We start from the raw sequence: 26,052 nt of genomic DNA on the forward strand, positions 1-26,052 counted from the left end.
TTGGCGCAGTGGGCCAGCAGCAGCAGCAGCCGGGGGAGGTTGTGCTCCATCACCGCCAGCAGCAGACGGCCGGAGAGCGTGATGTCTGGGCCCTCGCCGGGCGTGGGCGGAGGCAGCGGCGCCACAAACAGTTTCTGCTCGTATTTGGCTCGAATCCAGGACTCGCGCTCCTCTCTGAAGCACAAAGAGACGGAGACACAGACACAGGGTTTGTTTTTGTTTTGTTTTTTAAAGATGCAGCTCAGATCTACACACACACACTGCTGCAGCATGTCAGTTAAAGGGATAGTTCAACATTTTGGCAAATTGGCCCATTGCCATAATCCCTATAGTCATAGCAGTAGGTTCATCGCAAGCTATTTTTAGAACAGCGGAGCAGAGCCGTGAGCTGCTCAGAGCTACGCTACAGAGGAGGCTCATGGGATTTCTTGGTTTCCCTCATCAAACTCATCAAATACACAATCCAACAACTCCACAACGCTCTGGTGGACAAGTTGTGAGCTGCACATTCACCACACTATGAGATAATAACACAACGTTACCACACAGAGTTTTAGAGTTTTAGAGGGAAATGCAGAGACTGCTTGATGAAAAACTGTCCCTGAAGGCAACGCACATCAGCGGTTTTACATGAATTTACCTCTAAAGCGTAGCTCTGAGCAGGTCACGGCTCTGCTCCGCCGTTCTAAAAATAACTTGCACCGACAATTAAAGGTAACAAACCTACTGCTACGACTATAGGGATTATGGCAATGGGCCAATTTGCCAAAATGCTGAACTATCCCTTTAAATCATGTTAAAGGCCCCCTGTCATCCTCTTTTCACAGGTTTTTTTTTTTTTAACTCTTCACATCTCTACCAAGATGTATTTGTGGTTTTGAGAACCTTTGGTTTACATGTCCTCTCTCAAACACACAGAGCGTTTAGCCAATCAGAGGAGAGGCTCCGTTTCTTATTTTCTTTCAGAGGCACCAGGGTTATTATATTAAAAACTAAAACCAAAACTACCAGTGAAAAAATAATTTAGTTAACTGAAATAAAAATGACAGCAGAGCAGATGTTGGCTGTCGCATATGCAAGAATAAAGTTAGCTTAGCATGTATTTTATGCTTTGCTACAAATGACTAAAGTTGCAGGAAGAAAACAAAACACCACAGCCTGATATGAGACTTATGGCCTTATAAACATATGACTTATAAAGGAACAGTATATGGCCCTAGTAGACCGACAGAACAATAACATGATAAGCTCTGCCTTTATTGCATTAGTAATACTGAAACTCTGCCTTGACTTTGTGCCAGATGCAATCGGTAAGATGGTTACTATTGATTATTTTGTCTGACTGACATTAGAGAGAAGACACAGGATGTTCAGAACATGCAGTGTAAACTCACCATGCAAACCTGTGTGTGCACTTACATAATGTAAAACTAATGTAAAATCACACGTAACAAGAGCCATAAATCCCTTTTCTTTTCAAAAAAAAAAAGAAAAAAGAAAAAATTGAAATAAAAATGACAGCAGAGCAGATGAGGAAAGTTAGCTTAGCGTGCGTTTTATGATTTGCTACAAATGACTAAAGTTGCAGGAAGAAAACAAAACACCAAAGCCTGATGTGAGACTTATGGCCCTTTTCCACAAGCTTGGCTCAACTCGGCTCTACTCGTTTTTCTTTTCCTTTTCCACCAGCCTCTAGTACCTGCTACAGTACCTTTTTGTTGTCTGTGTGACATCACATAACGGAGGAAGTTCTTAAAGGGACAGTGTCCAAAAAATGTTGCTGTGTGGATTTCTACATTTCCGACCGGTTTGATGCACGGGACAGTGTTCTGTTCATCCCAACAAAGTGTGACTCAGTATTCTGAATCACACTTTGTTGGGGTCCTTTAAATCTCATCACCACGTCTGTCTTCTTGCAGCATCTTTTCTCACCGTGTGGCGTCAGGGGCCGGTTTGCGGCGGCCCAGCGTGCGCGCCTCCCAGATGCTGTTGACCATGTGGTTGCCGATGGCGCGGAGGACCAGCGTCATCTCCCGCGGCAGGTCGTCCAGGTCCAGCGAGCGGACGCGCGTCAGGTGGGTCCCCAGGTTCCTGTGGATCCCCGAGCACTCGATGCAGATCAGAGCGCCGAGGTTCAGACTCGCCCACGTCGGGTCTTTGGAGAGAGAGAGAGAGAGAGAGAGGTCACATGAACAGTTCAGGATAAGCTGAGCTATGTAAAGCCGGGCTGTGAAAAACATGTATTCCCCTGAAACTGTGGTGCCTTTAATGTCCTACAACATCAGAGGAATATTCACCATTTCATCTATTTTGTTTGGTATAAGTTTGGTTTAATTCTGGAGAACATGTGTGACATTTTTAGCTCATTACATTTCCTAAAAAACCAAAAAAACTGTTTTTTATTCCATCTTAGCACAACTCCAACAAAAACCCTGCCCTGGTTCTTGCATTGCTGCACCCCCATTTCATCTATCCATCCCTGACAGTTTTTTATTGCGCACTTTATCACACTGTACTATATTTTGGTTTCGTTGTGTTCCCAATCCATCCTAGCACAACTCCATCAAGAAACCCTGTCCTGGTCTTGCATTGTTGCATCTTCATCCATCTTATCCATCCAAAAACTGTCTTTTTTGTTTTTTCTTTTGTCATAGTAGCGTCATGTTAATTGTCTCTCTTTGTAGTTTTTTTGTCTGTTGGTTTCTGTTGGATACATGTGTGTTCTTTCTGTTTTATGAATTCTGTTGTTATGTCCTTGTGTTTATTTTAATGGCTTTTAACACCTCGCCAGGAGGACTACAGTCACTGGCACTTGTCCATTAATGTGCATTGTCCTCCTTAAATAAAAATAAAATAATAAAAAAAAAGATTTCAGATTGAAACCAGAAAAATCGAAATAATCTGTCGCAGCTCTTTTCTCACACAAGACAGACATTATTTCACTCAATTAAGATTCAATCAAACATCGAGCTAACAAACTCGATGTTAAGGTTCAGGTTACTAAACTTTTTCTGCAGTGAAATGTTAAGACCAGTTAAAACAATCAAGACAATTAACACAATTAACACAATTAACATGTCTCTATTGGAAATGAGATTACCTGTATAAATAAATCTTCAATAAAGAAAAAAAATCAAGGGGGTCCCCAACTTTTTCTTGAGATTTTACCACTTTTTTCTAGAATTCTTAAACTTTTATTTATTTTTTTGACAAATTTTTACTACTTAAAAAAAATATATATATTATCATTATTTTTTTTCCTTTTTTTTGTGGAAATTTTACCACTTTTTCTAGAATTTTTAAAAAACCTTTTTATTTTTAGAAATTTTTACCACTTTTTCGAGAAATTGTACCACTTTTTTCTTGAAAATTTTCATCTTTATTTATTTATTTATTTTTAATGTTTAAACGCTTCAAAATTTAGTCCAATGGGGGTCCGTGGTCTAATTTGTGTCAATTTAGGGTCATTAATGTAAAAAGGTTTGAGAACCACTGACCTAGACAGTGATTCCTGTTTTGTCATTTGTCAGGAGGCGACACGTCATTTAATAAAAAGAGCAACTAGACTCTAAAATATGTCAAATGCTGATTTATGATCTGAACCAGTGCAGCTGTTTTTAGAAATAGAGACAGTGAAGTTTTTTATTCTTGTAACTCTCCAAACCCGTGGATGCTTCTCTCAAACTGCAGCTTCATTCTGATTTTACAGCAAATGTCCAGAGAGAAAAAAATAACAGGTTTGTCAGCAGAGATGATGACACATGTTCAAGGCTGAAGTGAGACACGATGGGAAATGTTCCAGAGACACGACACGACACGAGCACCGAGACAAGAGAAGCTGTTAAGTGTGTGTGTCTCTGTGTGTGTATGTGTGTGTGTGTGTGTGTGTGTGTTACTCACTCGGAGCGTCACAGTCGACACAGAAGTTGTTGCCCTTTGCGTTGCGGATCGCCTGCAGAGCCACGGCGTCACTCTGGCTGTTCCTGCGAGCCTGTAGAAAACACACACACACACACACACACACACACACACACACACACACACACACACACACACACACACACACACACACACACACACACACACACACACACACACACACACACACACACGATATACAGTACATGGATTAAAAAAAGGAAACCCCAGCAGAGAGCTTCCCTCTGCGATATCAGCGCCGCTAACTGCTCTCATTACTAATAACAATGATTATCATTTTGCAGATCTCTGAGTGAAACGCTGAGCTGGATCTCTGTAATCACTGTAATGACCATTTAAAGCTGTAACATGAAGGGCTGCGGCTTCCCACCATTTATCCTCTGCTGCTGCTCTCACACAGGGAGCTGCTGGGGAAATCATTCACTACCATCGTATTAGTGGGAATTTGCATTTTTAGAAATGATTGAACTAATTCAACAGCAGGACGCACAAACTCCCACGGGGGGAAGAGAGAGGCTACAGGTATGAACCAGTTAGAGACGAGAAACCTGCGATGGAAACACAGAATGACAGTCAAGATAAAGGAACTGGTGAAACTTCAAAATGAAAAGTTAATTTGTTTATTAATGTGGAGAAAAAAGGAATATCTTTGTCAATATCTTTGTCCTAGATGATATTATTCATTATGTCACGTGATGTAAATGCGTCGATAGCGTTTTATTTCTCTGAAAAGCCGAAGAGAACCGAGGGCCGAGGGGAAACTCAAACTGCCTCACGACGTCCATTTGAAGCTGTGAGTTTTTATAACAATGAAAATATGAACTCTGCAAATATGCAAACTGTACTAGAGGGAGCTCCGTAGAGAAAAAGAAGTGACCTAACTGGACTTGCATAAAGCCTGTTATTAGTGAGTTTGTGTTTCTGACCTGCGATCGGTCGCCCCCGACTCGAGCACAGAAACCTGCACCAACACATTTGTTCGTTTGGCAGTGATGCATTGATTGGTAACGATCGTTTCAGCTGCAGTTTTTCTTTAAGTGCCCAGGAGAGTAAACCAGGATGTAAATCCACAGCCAACAATAAGATCAGACAGCAGATAACGTCACTTAGAAAAATTCACTTTACACTGCAGGAGTGTAAAGTACTGTAAGTATTTCCACTATTATAGTCTAGAATAGTTTCTTTCTTTAGTCATATTTATGTGCATTCAAAGGGATAGTTCAACATTTTGGCAAATTGGCCCATTGTCCATAATCCCTATAGTCATAGCAGTAGGTTCGTTACCTTTAATTGTTGGTGCAAGCTATTTTTAGAACGGCGGAGCAGAGCCGTGAGCTGCTCAGAGCTACGCTACGGAGGCTCATTATGGGATTTCTTGGTTTCCCTCATCAAACTCATCAAATACACAATCCAACAACTCCACAACGCTCTGGTGGACAAGTTGTGACCTGCACATTCACCACGCTATGAGATAATAACACAACGTTACCACACAGAGTTTAAAAAAAAAATAAAATAAAAATAGCTTGCACTGACAATTAAAGGTAACAAACCTACTGCTATGACTGTAGCGATTATGGCAATGGGCCAATTTGCCAAAAATGTTGAACTATCCCTTTAATGGGAATTCATTTGCACACTAATGCATCGAGTTAAATCTTAGTTTTTGCAGTTTTACAAAACTAAAATATTGATATTGACTGTTTTGTTTGCAGCTCAGGTCTCAATCTGCAAACACACAATGATTTTATTAAACAAACTATTTATTCTGTGTGTGTATATGTGTGTTTTTGTGTGTGTATTTGTGTATGCATTGTGTGTGCATGCCTCTGCCAACAACTACAGCCTTAAGAAGAAGTGTGTAGTGTGTTGACTTGCAGCCGGCGTCGGGCGGAGCAGATGGAAGCTCAGACACAGACACACTTCCATGCCAACTAAACATGGCTGCTCCCGGTTTTGTGTGCGGCTGCGGCTCATTTGCATAAAAACAAACCTCAGGTGTTCGACAGCCAGGTAGCTGTGATACCATTAGAGTAGACATATCTTGAGCTAATATAATATTCATTCATATTTAGTCTCTTGTGGATTAAATCATCACTGTCCTTTAGGGCACACAAACACACACAGGAACACACACATACTGGGAGAATATGATTGCAGGATACAGAAACAGCTTCTTATGACAGTATATGTGGGAGTAATCGATCGATATGATTTGTTTGCATCTGTATTGAGGGTAGAAATCTATACAGACCTCGCCCACTTTATTCTAATCATGTGTTACTGGTGCAACACAACAGGAATGTGTTGTTATATCTTCTTTATATTATATTCAAACAGCCCTGCATGGACAGTTCCTACAAAAACAAAAGAAGAGAGAGTTTTTTTCTTGCCTTGTTCTTGTTGCTCTCACACAGCTGCAGACTGGCCAGGATCTGACTCTCGATGGCTTGGACCCAGGAATCCCTCTCCTCCACGCTCTGGGCTTCAAAGTGCCACGTCTGGCCGGTGCTCGACACCACGAGGAAGTCGAAGTTATCCTCATCTGACACGGAAGCAAAAACAAAAAAAACAAAAAAACATCAAAACATCAACACACCACAGAGAGTCGGTATTTTTTTTGAAGGGTTGATATGAAGCACCAGTGAATTATTCAACTATAGGAGGGTAACGAGGTTTGAAAACATCTGCAAACACCGGTCGAGTATTTTAGAGTTCATTTTATCCTTGCAACAACAAAAGCTTGGTCTTGACTAGGGTTGCAAAATTCCGTAAATTTTCAAAGTTGGAAACTTTCCATGGGAATATATATAGAAAATATATTGTAGCATAATCTTGGCTAAAACAACCAGATTTAATGCAAGTGCACTTGAATATGCTATTCCTCCATCACATGCACACAGCACACTGCTACTGCAGGGCTGTTGAGACGCCCCCTACATGCACTGTGCATTCCTCCATCACATGCACAGATGATTTCTTGAACCCTGGAGGCCACACTGTTGAGCCCAAAGCACAAGAGGGGGGCTTCTTTCATTTAAAGGGACAACGAGGAGTTTTTGAAAGTGAAGTGTTTTCACACCACATTTCCCATGAGCCTCCGCGCGCACGGTGAAATAATTGGACCGGCGTACGATGGATGAAAGCGAAAACATTTGCCAAAAATGTTTTCATTGATCAAGAATGAAAGTCGGAGGTTGGGAGACGATCAGATACCGTCGTAGTTCCGACCATAAACCGCCATGACCCACAGGGCAGCATCCGCAAAACCGAAAGTAGGAAATGCTGGTTGAGTCAACCACTAAATAATAATAATAATAACAGTAATGTAGTTCATCCACATTAATATGAGACTTTTTTATAACCAAATAAAAACTCCTTGTTGTCCCTTTAACATTTTGAATGGGATTTTTATTTTTTATTTTTATTTTTATTTTTTGGGGGGGGGGGGTATTTTACTCAACATTCATGTTTTTGTTGTTCAGTAAAAGAACTGATTGTTCAAACATGAATTAAAACTTGATAAAATCCCTTTTAATTGTATTATTTTGCACGGATGTCTGCTTATGACAAAATAAAATACTTACATATGTTTGGATATGATACAGCTTGTTTAAATTACCCCCAATTTCTAGTTAATTCCCATAAATTTCCAATAATTCCCATAAATTCCCATAATTCCCGTGGAAAGTTTCCAATTTGGAATATTTCCAAATTTCCCCAGCTTAACTTCCCATGGAAAGTTTCCGGAAATTTACTGGAAATTTTCCGCCCCTTTGCAACCCTAGTCTTGACGTTGACCGTGATGTGGTGTGGTGTCTGTGTTTGTCTCAGATCATAGTTACCTGTCTTGCTTACGTTTCTTAAGCTACCAAAGCTTTTCAGTTTCCACATTTTGCGCTTGGCTGAATCGGACGATGTTGTGGTAAAAGCCCAAAAGAGACAGAGAGGAGACGATACACGTTACATATTACAAAAGGAAGCATTCAAGTTAGTTTTTTTTTCATATTTAAAATATATCAGAATTAGGGATGTCACGATTACTTGTTTTCACAATTAATCGCGGTATTAAATGCCACAATTATTCAATTGTAAATTCTAAATACCGTCACTTTCCAAAAAAGATGTTGTCGGAACCATGTCGGCAGATCAGCTCAACTCACACAGAATGTAAACAAAGTTACGCAACATTATGAACGATATGAATCGTCACCTGCGGGATAACCACCTTGCTTTGTACTCCAGAGTAAAGGTAAACACAGTAATGGGTTAAATTATGTTAATGTCAATTTACCTAACTGGAATTTAAATGTTAGTGCCTCATTTGTAAGAAAAAAAAAGATAAAAAAAAACTTCAAACATTTTAAAGCAGATATCAGTGGAATGTTTTTGTTAATATAAGTCCTAAATAGTCCTATTTTCCGTCAGCAATCACTTACATGAAGTATTTCAGCCTAAACACGAGTCTCTCCGTCACTCTGCTCTGCTGTAACCCGAGGAGAAAATTTTCCTTGTGGGATACAAGTGTTATCCAATGAGGAGAGAGAACGGCATGAAGGGCTGTGTGTGCAGCCAAGGGATGCGCGTGAATGTGGTGACGTAGCACGAGGACCAATTGATGCCTGACAAGGGCGGGGGCTGCTAACTCATGGTGCGTTCAAAGAAACTCGTACTTTGTGTTTTTCCTTCCTGTGAAGTCATACCAGTTCGATCTGGTACGAGTTCACGGGTCGGAAGTTACGAGTGGCCGTTATAGGGAACTTTCACAGACAACAGGATGGTAAAAACACGAGCTACGGGTTACCTGGAACGCTACCAAGTCGTAGTTGTGACTTGAAGCTGTAACTTACGGTTTCAAAAGCCTGCCTTGAACGCAGCATTAGCCGAAACGGCCGTGAAGCTGATATCTGCTTTAATACTTAAAACATTTCCTCTGAAGGAATAATAATTGGTCCTACCTACCCAGGGGGCAAAGCAAAAAAACGGACACGGAGCGTTGTAAAAGGTTTGACCCCAGAAATGATATCTAGGACCTTCAAGGATTAAAACGTGGGTGGACGACCCGGTCAACTAGCTGCTGGAAAGCTACAGGGGCCAAAACCCCTTTCTGGGGTCATTTTGCTGGCAAAATGATGTAAATGCAAATATTTAGGTACTTAAGCATAGATATTCTCCATAAAATGCTGAAAAATAATCATTTTCATGAGAATTTGTCTGGCAAACAGTACTTTTTTTTTGTCTTTTTTGGGATGTTGAGGGTGATATCTTAAAATCGAGTTGCAACAAACCCCAGAATCTTTTTTTCATGCCTCCCCCTATGTGTCAAGATACTCTCTGCCAAATGTTATAGTTGTATGACTATTTATGCCATTGTAGTACCTAAATATTTGCATTTACATAATTTTTCCAGCAAAATGACCCAAGAAAGGGGTTTTGTCCCCTGTAGCTTTCCAGCAGCTAGTTGACCGGGTTGTCCACCCAGGTTTTAATCCTTGAAGGTCCTACATATCATTTCTGGTGTCAAACCTTTTACAACGCTCCGTGTCCGTTTTTTCAAAAAACTGGGATTTTGCCCCCTGGGTACTAGATACTTTAAATAATTTGTTTATATAATTGGTAATGCAATTATATCTTGACTACATTTGATTTTACACATCCATAGTGTTGTAAAATGATTGAATATAATAATCGTAATAATAATCATGATTATTTCTCTGACAATAATTGTACCAAGAAAATCTATAATAGTGACATCCCTAATCAGATTTTTTCTGTCTTGCTCACCGTCAGCCTGGCCGCCGGCTGCGTCTCCTTTCTGGTTCATGCTCTTCTTCCTGCGGTGCTTCTTCCTGTCGGTCACCGGGGAGGCCGAGCCCACGTCTTTGGTGGAGGACGAGCTGGAGACGCCTTCCACTGCAGAGTCTGTGGAAAACATATTTGCAGTGGTCTGATGATGAAGAAACTAAATGTTTGGTGGCGATTTGAGCAAATGCAGAATTTCAAGAAAAAGCTAGAAAGCAGAACAAGAAAGAACAAGTTGTATGGATTTTGCTTCAGGCTCAATAAAGTAAAGTATTTCTTATCTTTGAACTCTGGGAAGAGATGGTCAAGGCTGAGTTCACTCCAACGCCAGACCAAATAATTAATAGACTAAAAAACTGAAGAAGGATTACTGAGACGGCAAAAAAGAAAAAAATGTGAGCGGGACCCGTCTTTGGTCCAATCCAGACCGGAAGTTGTGCTTTTTTCGTGTATCTTATTCATTATATTATATAATTCATATATATGATTTACATAATATAATATATCGATGCAAATCGATGAAAAGTTAACATTGTAACTGTGTTTTTTCTTCTTCCAATGATTAACTTCTCAGTTTCACATACTGTAAAGTCGTGTGAATGAATGTTGAAGTTGAAGTGACCACTTCATGCAAAATAAACACACGGGGAAGACAAACGTCCTCCTGTCTTCTTTTATACTTATTCACTTTTAATCTCCATAATCCACTTAGTTTATTATACTTTTTTAAATTATCACGTTATGGTGGATCTCAAACTTCAGGTAGATCAGATTCCCGGTGTGGAGCAGCGAAAAATAAACACGGAGAAGATCAACTTCCGGTTGTGACTTCTGGTGTGGATTGGATTGCGGCGGCGCCCTTGTCCACCATAGATCTTTTATACTTATTCAGTTTTGATCTTGGCAATCTACTTGTTTAATATATATATATATATAAATTCTCATTTTATGGCGGATTGCAAACTTTCAGTTTGGTTGAAAACTTTAGGTAGATTACAATACTGGTATGAAGCGGCAAATAATACACTGCAAAAAGTCAAAATCTTTCCAAGAATATTTGTCTTATTTCTTGTCAAAATGTCTAATTTCTAGTCAAAACTAAATCTCTTTCCACTTTAAATAAGACTCATCACCTAAAAATGAACTTGTATTTAGATCATTTTCACTTGTTTCAAACAAATTTTCAATTGAAATAAGTAGAAAAATCTGCCAGTGAAAGCAAGTAAGAAAGAAAAACTTGCTCCACTATCAGATTTTTCTACTTATTTCAAGTGAAAATATCCTTGAAATAAGTAAAAAAGTGTCTAAAAACAAGCTACTTTTTTTTTATGTATAACTATGTATGTATATGTATAAATATACTTATTTTAGGTATAATGAGATTTGTTTTGACTAGAAATGACATTTTGACTAGAAATAAGACAAATATTCTTGTTAAGATTTTGAGTTTTTGCAGTGCAGACGGTCGGTACTCTTGAAAAATGTTGCCAAAATGTTGTGTTTTACTTCCTCCTGAGTAACATAGTAAAACATAAAAAAATAGTAAAATAAGACTCATTACCTAAAAATTAACTTATTTTTAGATCATTTTCACTTAAATTCACAATAAGTAGAAAAATCTGCCAGTGAAAGCATGTTTTTTGTGCTTGTAATAAGGAAGAAAAACTTGCTCCACTAACAGATTTTTTCTACTTATTCCAAGTGAAAATCTGCTTGAAAGAAGTAAAAAGTGTCTAAAAACAAGCTACTTTTAATATGATGTGTCTTATCTTAAGTAGAATGAGATTTGTTTTGACTAGAAATTACATTTTGACTAGAAATAAGACAAATATTCTTGCTAAGATACTTGAGTTTTTGCAGTGTAATGCTGCATTAGCATCAAAACAAAGTAGGCTAAATAAAAAACGATAATACATACGTAGTCTAAGAAAAAAAAACTGGAAAAGTTAGGGGGAGGGGCCCACTTTAGTATTCTTTAAGGGGGCCCAGAATTCCTAGCAACGGCCCTGTCTCCACTCACCGACACTCTGAGCGTGGTTGGACAACGTGGACGGACATCGCTGAACTCCTCTGTTGCTCCTCAGGAAGAGAGCTCCGCCCAGTCCCTCCATCTCCTCCACCTGCAGCAGGCTGCTGGCGCTGACGGGGACTGGACACACCACAGACAGCAACCAGACACTCAGTTAACACTCAGAGTCATTAGAGCAAAAACACATTAAAGGGATAGTTCACCCAAAATTCAAATTTCACTCATTATCTACTCACCCTCATGTGGACTAAGGGCTGGGAGAAGTTTCAGAGTCCTCCGTGGCTTCTCTGAGTTACGGGGGGTCTCGGTGCAGCAGTATTTGTCCATATAATGGTTGTGAATGGATACCACTTTTCTTCGTCCAAAAAGACACACCAAAAAACATACAAATACCTCCACACTGCTCGTCTGTAATGTCCCTCTTGTATTGAAGCAGCAGTGAACCGAGACACTGGGAGCTTCCGCTACAAACAAGCTTAAAATATAGACTTATTTAATGTATTTCGGAACAATTTCTCATGTCGGGGCTTCAATACAAGAGGGTCATTACATACGAGCAGCATGGAGGTATTTGGATGTTTTTTGGTGTGTCTTTTTGGACGAAGAAAAGTGGTATCCATTCACAACCATTATATGTGTATACCCGTAACTCAGAAAAGGAACGGAGGACTCTGAAAATTCTCACAGCTCTTAGTCGACATGAGGGTGAGTAGATAATGAGTGAAATTTAAATTTTGGGTGAACTATCCCTTTAAACATACTGTAAATCTGTGTTTCTGAGATTTTAAACAAATCCATCACCAAAGAAAAACACAAGACTCGCACAAAACTTGTAAAATCCCTGATGGTGCTGTTTTTGCAGAGGTTTTGTTTTGCATTCTCTTGCAACTTTTCTCTCCCTCTCGCTGGTTCAGAAGTCTTAAAATCCAGGGACCAGGACTCTGAGTCCCAAACTCTACTTTATTATCTGTTTTTTTTTTTTCTTCTTTCCTTTTCTTTTCTTTTAACTTCAGCAGCTCAGGGTCATCGAGTTCCGTTTCACCTGCAGCTTCACAAAGAAAAGAGCCGTCGTGCAGATTTTTAAAAATCTTTCTTTCTCACTGTGCACGACGCTGTTAAACACCACAGTCAGGTGAAATATGAAATACATTTAATTACAGCTTCTCCATGGCTGCACCGGCAAGAAGCATAGAATCATAGTGTGCAAGTGAAGTTATCTGGTCCTTTTTATGACTATGTTGTGTTTTGTTTTTGTTGGTCCACTCTTTGTCCTTTTCTATAAATGTTGATAATTTGCATATTTATTATATAGGCTATCATGTTGTTTATTGACTCCTTTATGGACACGGAGAACTTGTATGAGGTTTGTCACGATCAAACTTCCAAAATCAAATCAGTGGTGTTGGAAAATAATTTAACTTAAAGGTGCTTAAAGGAATAGTTCACCAAAAAAATGAAATTCAGTCATTAGTGACTCCCCCTCATGCTGATGAATACTCCGGAGTAGTTTTTTATTCCTCAAAGTGCATCTGGAGACCCGGGAGGCCGGTTCGTAGTCCAACGAAAACTTTATATGAGAGTCAATAGCACCCAACACAAAAACGTCCATAAAACTACACAAAAAACATTTAATATTCCTCCACACTGCTCGTCCACTGCAATCCAAGTGTCCTGAAGGGAGATAGTCCAGAGTTTACTGGAAACTACGTCATTTAGGACATTTTTACAGCCTAAACAGTCCTGTATTGAATTTGAAAGGGGCCCTGACTTGCCTCAATGATGTCGTTTCAGGTAAACTCTGGACTAGATCCCTTCAGGACACTTGGATTGCAGTGGACGAGCAGTGTGGAGGAATATTAAATGTTTTTTGTGTAGTTTTATGGACGTTTTTGTGTTGGGTGCTATTGACTCTCATATAAAGTTTTCGTTGGACTACGAAGTATTCATCAGCATGAGGGTGAGTCACTAATGACTGAATTCATTTTTTGGTGAACTATTCCTTTAATGTCCAGATTTAACCTTCCTCTTGTGTTCGGGTCACCAGTGACCCGTTTTCAGGATTTAAATGCCTAAAAGTACCACATAAATTTGTTTATAGCATCAAGGCTTTTTGACTTTGTCAGGAACCTCTATTTAAACAAAATAAAACAAAAAAAATGTTTTCACAAAATTCTCAAATGCTCTGGTTAAAAATATGACATTTGTGGTGTTAGGGTAAATTTTTGAGTTAAAACTGAAGTCATAAGTGCAAAACCATGAATAAGGAAGCCTAACAATGGAACCAAGAGATGGGAAACAAATGGGATTATGAATAATTGTTTTTAGTGTTTTTTACAGCTGATTTAAGACTCAGGTAAAAACCGATAAGAGAAAGCTGACAAGAGGAAGTTTACTGTAAATTGAAGACAAGGGGTATACTGACAAGGGGCCCACACCAAAAAATATTAAAACCAATATTTTCATGAATAAGGAAGTCAAACAACGTAACCAAGAGAGAAAAAAAAATATGGATGAAAAAAAAAGTTTTTAGTGTATTTTACAGCTGTTTTAAAACACGGGTCAAAACTGACCCTAACACCTAGATGGTAGCAGAAAGCTAACACAAGACGAAGGTTAAAAAAAAAAAAAAAAAAACTTTTCATGACACATCTAAAAAATAAAAAATTTCCTCTCATCCTCTAAAGGAGTTCAGATAGTAGACTTCTCTGCCCCCTCACCTGGGCTCAGCCCCTCGGGTCCGGGGTCTTTGACTCGCCCGTTGAGGCCGAGCGGCGGCGCGGCTCGTGGCGGTCGCTTCCCCGGCACCTTGACGGTCACGCGCAGCAGGTCCATCTCCTTCCCCGGCGTGTTGAGCATGTAGTCCTGCCAAAGCAAACAGCAAACAGCAAACAGCTGCCATGAACCGTCAGACACCAGCTGTCACATGCAGCCGCCCACTCTCTGCAGATTATAAAGCTCTGGGGGACCGGTGATGAGAATAACAACGTCATAAATAAACAGCGTTACTAACAGCGCTACTTTCTTCAGTAACAAGTAATCAAAAAAGTTACTCTTTCTCCTGTTATAACGCCGTGACTTAATGAAATAACATTAATAAGTAAAATTCCTTAGCAACTGTGAGGATATTTTCAGACTTTATCTTTAAAAAAGCATAATTTCGCCCGAGTCCATTTAATATTTTGGGCTAAAAGTGTTTTTATTTTTATTCTGGTCACCAAATGTTTAGCATACCAGTTTCTCATTTTAATTCTGAATCCATACATACCTCATGAGGTATTTTGATTAGATTAACCAAATTTAACACATGTGTTAAATTTGGTTAATCTAATCAAAAGTTGTAGCAATTTACATATTTTGCGGCGCCCCCTAGAGGCCATTTTTTATCTGTGTGTTTGACACTCGGACTCAAATTGTTCTATAGACCCTAAACTTCAACTTAGAAGTGAAAACCAAACTTTAACACCAATTTGAAATGACTGAGAAAAATTACACATGCATCAGACCCCACTATTGTGAATCTATGGACGTAATATAACAATAACAACGGCTGATTAAAGTATCATATCTATAAAACTGAAGTTGATAAGTGTCTGTTGCATTGTCCCACACAACAATGCAGTGTAGTGGAGATAAGTGCACAATGTTAATAATAATGATTTATTTTATTATTTGTTGTATTTGTTAGGATCCCCATTAGCTGCGCTTTAGAGCACTGCTAGTCTTCCTGGGGTCCACATTTAAAACCAGTACATTTAATCACAACACAAAAAAAGACATGACAAGACAAGTCAACAAAAACTTACATTAAATCTGTGCAATCGGATTGTAATCTACATCAAAGAACGTATGGAAGATACTCCAGTGCACAGTGGTTATAAAATAAAATAAAATGAAATAAATGGGTAAAAGAAATCAAAATGACAGTTTCATTCAGTTAACATATTCAGTGGTGGTTCATAACATACAGTTGAATTTAAAAGTGTCATTGAGGGTGGGAGGGGGGGCGGGTCCAAGTGAAAATTACATATTTGAGCAATTTATTTGAAAAAAAAAAAAGGTAACGCAATAGTTGTTTTTCCTGGTAATGAGTTACTTTTATAATGTCGTAACTCAGTGGGATGAGTTGGGTCACATACAGGGTGTGGAAATCACCACATCGTCTGCAAAAGTGAAAATTGAAATAAAAATGGCCGACTTCCTGTTGATTTTAGGGTATAGGTCGTGACTCGTATTGACTTTTTTGTACATCTGGGTGTGATACGTACATACGTGCACCAATTTTCGTCCGCCTACGCCAACTGTCTTCGTAACAAAAAGACACACCAAAAAACATCCAAATACCTCCATGCTGCTCGTATGTAATGTCCGTCTTGTATTGAAGCCCCGAAATGCGAAACTGTCCCGAAAAAAATTAAATAAGTCTATATTTCAAGCTTGTTTGTAGCAGAAGCTTCTTGAAGCTCCTCTTCCCGGTTCGTCAAATTTGGACGATATACAAGAGGGACATACGAGCAGCATGGAGGTATTTGGATGTTTTTTGGTGTGTCTTTTTGTTACGAAGACAGTTGGTATCCATTTGCAACCGTTATATGGACATGCACTGCTACGCTGAGACCCCCTGTAACTCAGAGAAGCCACGGAGGACTCTGAAACTTCTCCCAGCCCTTAGTCGACATGAGGGGGAGGAGATAATGAGTGAAATTTCAATCTTGGGTGAACAATCGCTTTAAGTATCATAATAATAATAAACAGACCGATTACTTTTTAGTTAGTTAGTAACTCACGTTGACGCTGGAGTGGTAGGACAGGATGCCGTCGTTGGACAGAGTGACGTACTTCTTCTTCCACTCTTTGTTGAGCGAACTCCCGCTGCGTTTCAGCAGGAAGCCCTGATAACAGAGGAGAGGAAATTATCTCTGAGTCTCATGAGTTCATCTAACATATATTATAAATATATCTGTGCAGCGTGATGAAGAGTTCTGGCTGCCAACAACTCAACTCCCACCGGATGTTCATCATCAGGGCGAAACTTCACCATGATGAAACTCTCTGCACACGTTTTTTTTTTTATTCTGAGAGCTGACGGTCGTTAGATTCATTCGTCATATCTGATTCTGTGTCAAGTGTAAATGTGAGATCCGTGGCCGACCGGCTCGTACCTGTTTGATGGGGATGGAGCGCCCGCTGCCCAGATCTCCTTTATAGTCGGCACTTCTTCTGTTGGAGTCGCTGCCTCTCCGACCCTGCACACAAACGCAACGGCTGCATCAGATTCGTTCAAAACATCCGAGTGTGAAGAAGATTCGTTATTCTACCAGAGGATGTGGGCAGAAATGTCACGCTACATGGAAAACTCTCTGGAGATGTATGGAGATGTTGGACGTCACTAATATTGGAGTTTTATGCAAATGATCCCATATTTAGTCTACTTGCCAACAATGAGTACCCGGAAATGTTGAGTACCCCAAAGTTTTATGTTAGAAATATGTAGTATGGGTCCCCAGTATTCAGAAACTGCCGGATGCTAACTTATATATATTGGGCAATTAGCGTAACTGACATAATTAGCATAAATTAGCATAATTGCCTATATGGGCAATATTTCAACAAAATTGACTTGGCTGATCTGGGCAATATTGGAGTGGTTTTAGGGGTTATTGATGATGCTGAATCCATTTCTGACATTTTCAAAATTCAAAATGGCTGTCTAAACCGGAAGTGACCAGATGAAATCCATCAAAATCGGCCCACTGGCGGTTAAAATCTGGTCACTTCCGGTTTAGACAGCCATTTTGAATTTTGAAAATGTCAGAAATGGATTCAGCATCATCAATAACCCCTAAAACCACTCCAATATTGCCCAGATCAGCCAAGTCAATTTTGTTGAAATATTGCCCAGGCAATTATGCTAATTTATGCTAATCATGTCAGTTACGCTAATTGCCCAATATATATAAGTTAGCATCCGGCAGTTTCTGAATACTGGGGACCCATACTACATATTTCTAACATAAAACTTTGGGGTACTCAACATTTCCGGGTTCACAATGGGGCCCTATGGGCTGGCAAGTAGACTAATTGTATATAATAAAACCCATGATTTTATTTATTTACATATTTATTCATACTTTTTTTTGTATCCTCCTTGCACCACTATTATTTAACTTATTTGTCTGTTCTTTTTTGTTTGTTTATGGTTGTTAAAGGGATAGTTCACCCAAAATTCAAACTGCACTCATTATCTACTCACCCTCATGTGGACTAAGGGCTGGGAGAAGTTATCCGCGGAAGCTCCTCTTCCCAGTTTGTCCAAATTTGACGAACCGGGAAGAGGAGCTTCGAGAAGCTTCTGCTACAAACAAGCTTGAAAAATAGACTTATTTAATTTTTTTCGGGACAATTTCGCATTTCGGGGGTTCAATACAAGACGGACATTACATACGAGCAGCATGGAGGAATTTGGATGTTTTTTGGTGTGTCTTTTTGTTACGAAGACAGTTGGTATCCATTTGCAACCGTTATATGGACATGCACTGCTACGCCGAGACCCCCTGTAACTCAGAGAAGCCACGGAGGACTCTGAAACTTCTCCCAGCCCTTAGTCCACATGAGGGGGAGTAGATTATGAGTGAAATTTCAATTTTGGGTGAACTATCCCTTTAACAAAATCAATATTAGTTTATTAATATGCTTATATTACAGTATGTATGTTCAGTTAAGTTTCTTATCTCTATATACCAATTAAAAGACTCAGTGTATATATATATTTACTGTGTATATCAAGTATAACACATAAAGCGCAGAACTTCTCCCCATGGATACACTAACTGTGCATTTGATAAAAGCTATATTGTCTTATAAAAGGCCCATTTACATCAATCAATAAATTAACGAATTGATACATTTACAATGAAAGCAGAGTTTACTAGTCATCTACCAAGTGTCATAAAATCGACTGTGTAAAATCGGCTTTAAACAAGTTAAACAGTTCAAGTTGAGTTCACAGTTTGTTGCCTGTTATAAAACTCCTCTAAACGCAGTGTCAGATAAATCCAGGGGCAGCAGACTGATCAAAAACATCACCGATAAAAATCTGAAAACACCAACAGCTTCTGACTTCACATCATCTGTTCACCACTGATCAAAGTGTGATGTTGAATATTTAAGCTGAAGGACCAAAGTTTCACTGCAGCCAGATCCCAAACAAAGTTATGGGCATGTCGTCGATATGAATTTCTTTTTTTGGTTCTTTTTTTGTTGTTGCAAAAACCGTCCTGCTTGATCTATGGTTTTGCTTTCAAGAAGTCAAAAACTGAAGAGAAAGTGAATTTCTACAGACTAATGCGGTTTGACCGGCTTCTTCACCCACCATTTCTTATCTGATAATCTGTGTTGTTTTGACAAATAAAGGAGTTTCTACGACAGCAGAGCTAAATCCACATCGCAGTACGTCTCTGCTGCTGCTGCATTTTACACCGGGTGGTTAAATCACCTGGCCCTACTTCATGGACCCAAACTGTGGCTATGACAAGCTTTTTCGGTACATATATTCATATATTCGTGATAATGTCTAGAAATAGCCTAGAAATAACGGTCAATTTCACAGTAATGTCGAGAAATATCGCCAAGAAATAACGATTGATTACGTAGAAAAAACCCCAGAAATATTGGTCAATTGCAAGGACTTGGTGGAGAAAAATTCTGGTCTTTCCCAAAAAATTCAACCCATGAAAACCATGTGTAATCTTTTGCCTTTATGAAAAACATGACATTACTATGAAATTGACCGTTATTTCTTGGCTATTTCTAGACATTATCACGTAATTAACAGCCTGTAAATTAAAGGGTTGCCGTTTTCTTTGTATATTTAGGTGAATAAAGTGAGTTAAGGGTCAGTTTTTGGTGAAATGTGAAGGGAATAAAAAGCTACTGTACATCTGAAGTTTGGGTCTCTAAAAATAAAAAACAAAAGCTCGATCAATACGTACAGCAAATCTAGAGGTCCGCCTGCGGGTGGCGCTGCGGACCGACCCCGGCGTGGCGCTGTCCTGTTTGTCCCCTCTGGTCGTCCTGCTGCCGATCTCCTTGTGACTGATGACGGGCGTGGAGGGAAGGGACGAGGAGTAGTCGCTGCTCTGACCGCCGTTACTGGCCTGAACAGAGAGAGAAGGGGGATAACTGAGTTTAATGTGCAAGATGCAACCTGCTATTTTCTTTCTTTCCCTCTGCATTAGAGTCCTGATTAGCACCAGTGAAGAACTGCAGTCCTCGTCTTATCGAGGAAACAGGGTTCAGACAGAAGAGAAATGTTCCTCTCAGCAAACAAAACATCAAAATATGGCTAACCACTTTCATGTTTTTTGGGCTTGTCCGAAAATCCAGTTATTTTGGAAGGAGGTGTCAACCGAGGGCCGCGAAGTACACGGACCAACCGAGATAAATAAAATAATAGGGGTGGATTTAGATTTTTCTTTTGTTATTTTATATCTCGGTAAAATTACGAAAACAGTCATGCATAAGGGCAGGTTGTACAAGGTTGGCACTTGTTGAAAATTCTTCTGGCTAGTGGTAGGAAAGCCATTACACGAAGGTGGTTGCAACTAGATCCTCCAACACTGATCCAGTGGCACGGGATCATTCACGAAATGTACTACGTATATGGAGAGACTTACAACTTTATTAAGGCTTCAGTTGGAGAAATGTATGGAACGCTGGGAAAAATGGATCGAATATGCACCTTGAATAGTGTGACATTTGGCTATGATGTATGTGTATGTATATGTATGTGTAATAGAATATTTTGATTTTAACTGTACCACCCATGATGATCTCATGTTCTTTGTACATGTAGATAAACAAAAAGTAAAAAAAAACAAAAAACAAAACGTCAAAATAAATCTGTCATATTTCTATAAGAAGTACCAGAAAATATTCACTTTTATACAAAAAATATTTGACTCTCAATCCTAAAGTTATCTATCTTGCACCTTCACATATTCACTCTAAAGGAAATAAGATATTTAAAAAGACATCTTACTGCAAAAGTTAGGACTAAATATCACTCAGATGGATCCACTTGTTCACAAAATGCTCTTTATTTATGGTCGCCCAAATATCTGAAGTTGTAGTTTTGAACCCATCTGTGTGAAAGAGAAGGTGTTGAAGTGTTTTACCTGTCCTGGAAAGACACCCGACACTGGGGTGGATCCTCCGGAGTGACTGGGTGAGTTTGGGAGAGATTTACAGGAAGCCAGTAGAGCTGCTTGTTTCTTGGCTGCCATGATCTTCTGAGCAGCTGCGGCACAAAAAAACAACAACATCAGAGAAACACATATTTTATACAGTTTCTCCCTCATTTAATGAATTTTATAGAAGTCAGTGTCGACTGAAAAGAAAAAGACAGAAGCTGAGAGGATGAAACAAGTCACACAACCTGAAATAAAGATGTTTTAAAGGGATAATTCAACATTTTGTCAAATTGGCCCATTGCCATAATCTCTATAGTCATAACAGTAGGTTTGTTACCTTTAATTGTCGGTGCAAGCTATTTTTAGAACGGCGGAGCAGAGCCGTGAGCTGCTCAGAGCTACGCTACGGATGCTCATGGGATTTCTTGGTTTCCCTCATCAAACTGGTAACGTTGTGTTATTATCTCATAGCGTGGTGAATGTGCAGGTCACAACTTGTCCACCAGAGCGTTTTGGAGGTAAATAAAGGTATAAAGGCGTTATAAAGGTAATAAACCTACTCCTAAAACTATAGGGATTATGGCAATGGGCCAATTTGCCAAAAAGTTGAACTATCCCTTTAATAGTTTAATCTAAAATGCTTTCATGCTCATTAAAACATGAAATACAGTCTAATATTACCTTTCTGTATTTTTATTTTTTATTTTTTACCAACTATAGGTACACTTTACTCAAGCAATTCTTGTCAATTTGAATGTGTCTCTTTTTCATATTTTTCACCTTGTTGTTTTTGTGTATGCTGCAAAAAAAAAAGGTGCACGTCCTTCATATCTGTGGTTGTTGTTATGCAGCAGCACATACCATCAGTGAAGACTCTGTTCACGTTGAGTCCGTATGTTGCACAGGTTTCGTAGTATGTGCAGCGTCGCACGTCGGAGCACAGCTGCCGAGCCCTGGCGTCGTCTATCACTCTGGGGTTGGTGCTGCTGATCTTATCTGGAGAGGGAACAAACAGATACGGCGCCGGGCGGTGAGTTGTCACCTCGCTCTCTGTGTGAACAACAACACCTGAGCCAAAGCACATGTGGCGCTTGAGAGTCTCACCCTGAGTGCCAACCACTACAAAGGGGATCTCGGTGACAGGTCTGAAGACGGCAAGCTGGTGGTAGATTTTGTAAACTTCCTGGAAGCTGGATTCGTTCTCCAGGCTGAAGACCAAGATAACGGCGTCCACCCAACCTGCAAGCTAAGGAGGAGAGAAGAGAGGAGAACAGAGAAATGTCAGTAGAGTAGAGACTAATTCATGCAAAGTGTAATTAGTTGTTCCTTTATCCCTGGTATTAAAGCTGTAAACCCACCTGAGCACCTGGGAGCTCAGTCTCCTCTCTGATTACCAACAGGTGGCTCTGTCCGTCAACCTGGACGTCTTTAATATACTGACGTCCTGCAAATAAAACAAGAGCCATGAGAGGCTTTCAGCTGTGGAACTAATAACATAGGATCATCCAGTATTAAAGGGATAGTTCACCCAAAATTCAAATTCAAAGGGCTGGTAGAAGTTTCAGAGTCCTCCGTGGCTTCTCTGAGTTACAGGGGGTCTCGGCGTAGCAATGCATGTCCATATAACTGTTGCAAATGGATACCAACTTTCTTCGTCCAAAAAGACACACCAAAAAACATCCAAATACCTCCATGCTGCTCGTCTGTAATGTCTCTCTTGTATTGAAGAGAAATTGTTCTGAAAAAAATTAAATAAGTCTATATTTTAAGGTTGTTTGTAGCGGAAGCTCCCAGTGTTACTCTGCCGGAATCTCGCGCGATTTGCGGAGCCGTGAACTGGGCGTCAGTGCAAATTGCGCGAGATTTGCACTGACACAGGCAAAGCAGTGAACTGAGACACTGGGAGCTTCCACTGCAAACAAGCTTAAAATATAGACTTATTTAATTTTTTTCGGAACAATTTCTCATGTTGGGGCTTGTAACGCCGCATTATGTAATAATGCCGCATTATGTAATAATGTAATAAATCTTCACGTCATTATGTAATAACGCCGCATTTTGTAATAATCTGCCGCATTTTGTAATAAAAATCTTGAACGCAATATGTAATAAACTTTGCCGCATTTTGTAATAAGTTGTTACATTTTGCATCACTTATTACATATTGCGGGTGTTACACTTTTTTATGAAAAAAATGTAATAATTTGGTGCATTATGTAATAAACCACCAAAATGGATGTCTTAATTAGAAAAAACATTAACAATAATACACGCTGCTCCTCCTCCCCGCTGAGCAGAGCGGTCTCCTCCGACAGCGGGTCCCACGCGGATGGTAACCGCTCCGCGTCTCTCCCTCCCCCCTTGCCCACCGACAATAATACGCCCGGGTCATGTTCGTCTGTGGAGGGATGACATGGACCACGGTCCGACTGGAGCTCCAGGCCGGGTCCAGCTCTGCTCCAGCAGCGGCAGGGGCGGCTGGGATCACCGCCCCCGGAGCCGCAGCTGGGGCGAGCTGGGGGGGATCGAGCTGTGGGATTTCATCGGGCTGATGATGCTGGAAGTGATTTTGCCTCTGATTTTCACCAGATTTAACATTTTATCAAAATTTGCCCAGCTGATCCATTTACATTACTGAAAAATTATCATCATCTGCAAGCAGCAGCTGTAAAACGAGAACCAGTCCCAGAAGCTCCAGGCCCGGAGAACCAGAGAGGGGGCCCTGCCAGAGCGCTCCCCAAGAATGGTGCATCGCCGCCCGGGTAAAATACGTGAGGGAGAGGGCTGGATGATTTTACGCTTTTTTCAAAACTCCGATCTAAAATATCAGATTATACCACTTTCCCTTGGTTGATTGAGGTCCAGTAAAAAGTATGATGGTCTTTTAACTCTCCTCTAGCCATGTGTGTATTATGATGTCATGTTTTTTTTATAATAATTTTTTTTATTTTACATACTCGCTCATTATTAATAATACTGCACAACTGAAAGGTGAGTTTGAGGGTCCTGTGTGCATGTGTAGGTGAGTGAGTGAGTGAGGTGGAGCAGAGGAAGAAGTGAGAGCTGTCTGATAAAGTTTGTGTTATGTTGTTGTATAGTTACGTTGGGTCGGACGCTACAATATCAATAAAAACATGTGCTTAACATAGACGTCGGACGCGAAATAGCCGCGGAGCGGAGCCAGTTTCCTTTAACAGATTGTGCCAGATGTGCCAGAGCGCGCACCTCTGTGCCAGGCTCGTGCTCTGCAGCGATTTATTCATCTTAACAGAGCGCGAGCGAGATTTAACACACACATTCACACAGGCGACACACACATACGGGCTACACATGATACACATACCCACATACACACACATCTGAGGGGCCGAGGCGCCTGCCGAGCGGCACGGAGAAAAGCGCATCTGGTGGCGTGCCCCTCAGGGAGCACCTAGGTTGGGCACCCTGGGTGCTCAACCTGGTCAGTGGGATAGATAGATAGATAGATAGTTAGATTTGACCGTCCTACTGGTTTTAGAAATTAATTCATATTTATGATTCATGCATGCTGGTATGCTTAAAGTTAGTGTTATTCTGATGGTCCTAATGTATTTTTTTTTCTAATTAAGACATCCATTTTGGTGGTTTATTACATAATGCACCAAATTATTACATTTTTTTCATAAAAAAGTGTAACACCCGCAATATGTAATAAGTGATGTAAAATGTAACAACTTATTACAAAATGCGGCAAAGTTTATTACATATTGCGTTCAAGATTTTTATTACAAAATGCGGCAGATTATTACAAAATGCGGCGTTATTACATAATGACGTGAAGATTTATTACATTATTACATAATGCGGCATTATTACATAATGCGGCGTTACAGGGCTTCAATACAAGAGGGACATTACAGACGAGCTGTGTGGCGGTATTTGTCATATGGACATGCAGTGCTGCACGGAGCCCCGCTGTAACTCAGAGAAGCCACGGAGGACTCTGAAACTTCTCCCAGCCCTTAGTCCACATGAGGGTGAGTAGATAATGAGTGAAATTTGAATTTTGGGTGAACTATCCCTTTAATGTTATTAATAGCAGCGGTGCATGACAAGGCAAAACGAGTTCACAGTCAGATTTGTAATTCATGTAAATGATATGATGAAACCAACCTTCAGCGTTTTCCAGCGGCAGGTAACTTCCCGTCATGTGTCTGTGGACCAGAGCAGACTTCCCGCTGCACAAACCTCCCAGAACACCCTGCAGAGGAAAAGGAAAATTGTTCATATGGTAAAAAAACTAAACAAAAAACCAACCTCAGTAGTTTATAACAAAAAAACAAACAAATAAAACATGTGTCCATGTAGGCCTACGTACCAGGTGAAGCTCCTGCACAGTTTGGCTCATGGGCCACTCTTGACTGCTGGGGCACGGAGCTGGAGAAACACACAAAAATACACAGGTGGAGGATAAATTAATAAAAAAGCTTTAAAGAAATAAGATCAGCATCACAAAGACCTCATAATATACAAGAGTGAGAATAAACTAGCTGGCTACAGATAAGATCAGAGCTGGTGTAGGCTAGGTGATATGGATGATATATCATATTATATTATGTATTATATTATTATATGTTCTTATAATTGATCCATGGGTTATTATGCACTTAGAATAACGCTAATTTAGGGGCTAACAGTCCGTGTCCCCTCTGCTTACAGGCTAGGCTAGGCTAGGCTAACCATTCCCTAAATTAATTCACTTTCTTTAACCTTCTTATCTGATATTTTCCAAGAAGTCTTCAAAAAGTGTGTGATTTTGGAGGTCTGAAATGGTACAAACAGGAAACAAGGGGGGATGTCGTCCATTAAAAACCAAAGAAATACACATTTTAACAAATTAAAAAATGGCGTCTAGCTAGGCTAGGCTAGGCTAACCATTCCCCAAATAAATTCACTTTATTTAACCTTCTTCTGATATTTTCCAAGAAGTATTCAATAAGCGTGTGATTTCAGAGGTCTGAAATGGTACAAACAGGAAACAAGGGCGGTTATCGTCCATTAAAAACCAAAAAAGTACACATTTGAACAAATTAAAAAATGGCGTCTTAGCAGCGC

At 39.9% G+C, this 26,052-nt stretch overlaps 1 protein-coding gene across 1 annotated transcript in view; it reads right to left on the minus strand.

The window, feature by feature from the left end:
* The window catches only part of LOC310985599 (arf-GAP with GTPase, ANK repeat and PH domain-containing protein 1-like), a gene marked incomplete at both ends in the record, with an annotated part of 44,475 nt that overhangs the window by 6,534 nt on the left and 11,889 nt on the right, over window positions 1-26,052 (minus strand). The window contains 17 exons of the mRNA XM_083971216.1: window positions 1-174; window positions 1,933-2,155; window positions 3,901-3,991; window positions 6,333-6,484; window positions 7,785-7,844; window positions 9,724-9,861; window positions 11,762-11,890; window positions 14,488-14,632; window positions 16,555-16,659; window positions 16,930-17,013; window positions 19,759-19,923; window positions 20,944-21,065; window positions 21,820-21,954; window positions 22,063-22,204; window positions 22,317-22,402; window positions 25,111-25,198; window positions 25,316-25,374. The exon at window positions 1-174 is cut by the window's left edge and continues 130 nt beyond it. Coding sequence (XP_083827342.1) covers window positions 1-174; window positions 1,933-2,155; window positions 3,901-3,991; window positions 6,333-6,484; window positions 7,785-7,844; window positions 9,724-9,861; window positions 11,762-11,890; window positions 14,488-14,632; window positions 16,555-16,659; window positions 16,930-17,013; window positions 19,759-19,923; window positions 20,944-21,065; window positions 21,820-21,954; window positions 22,063-22,204; window positions 22,317-22,402; window positions 25,111-25,198; window positions 25,316-25,374 — 2,098 coding nt within the window. The remainder of the gene's footprint in view (window positions 175-1,932; window positions 2,156-3,900; window positions 3,992-6,332; window positions 6,485-7,784; window positions 7,845-9,723; window positions 9,862-11,761; window positions 11,891-14,487; window positions 14,633-16,554; window positions 16,660-16,929; window positions 17,014-19,758; window positions 19,924-20,943; window positions 21,066-21,819; window positions 21,955-22,062; window positions 22,205-22,316; window positions 22,403-25,110; window positions 25,199-25,315; window positions 25,375-26,052) is intronic.

Source organism: Trachurus trachurus (genome assembly GCF_905171665.1).
Source record: "Trachurus trachurus genome assembly, chromosome: 5".
Taxonomy (NCBI): domain Eukaryota; kingdom Metazoa; phylum Chordata; class Actinopteri; order Carangiformes; family Carangidae; genus Trachurus; species Trachurus trachurus.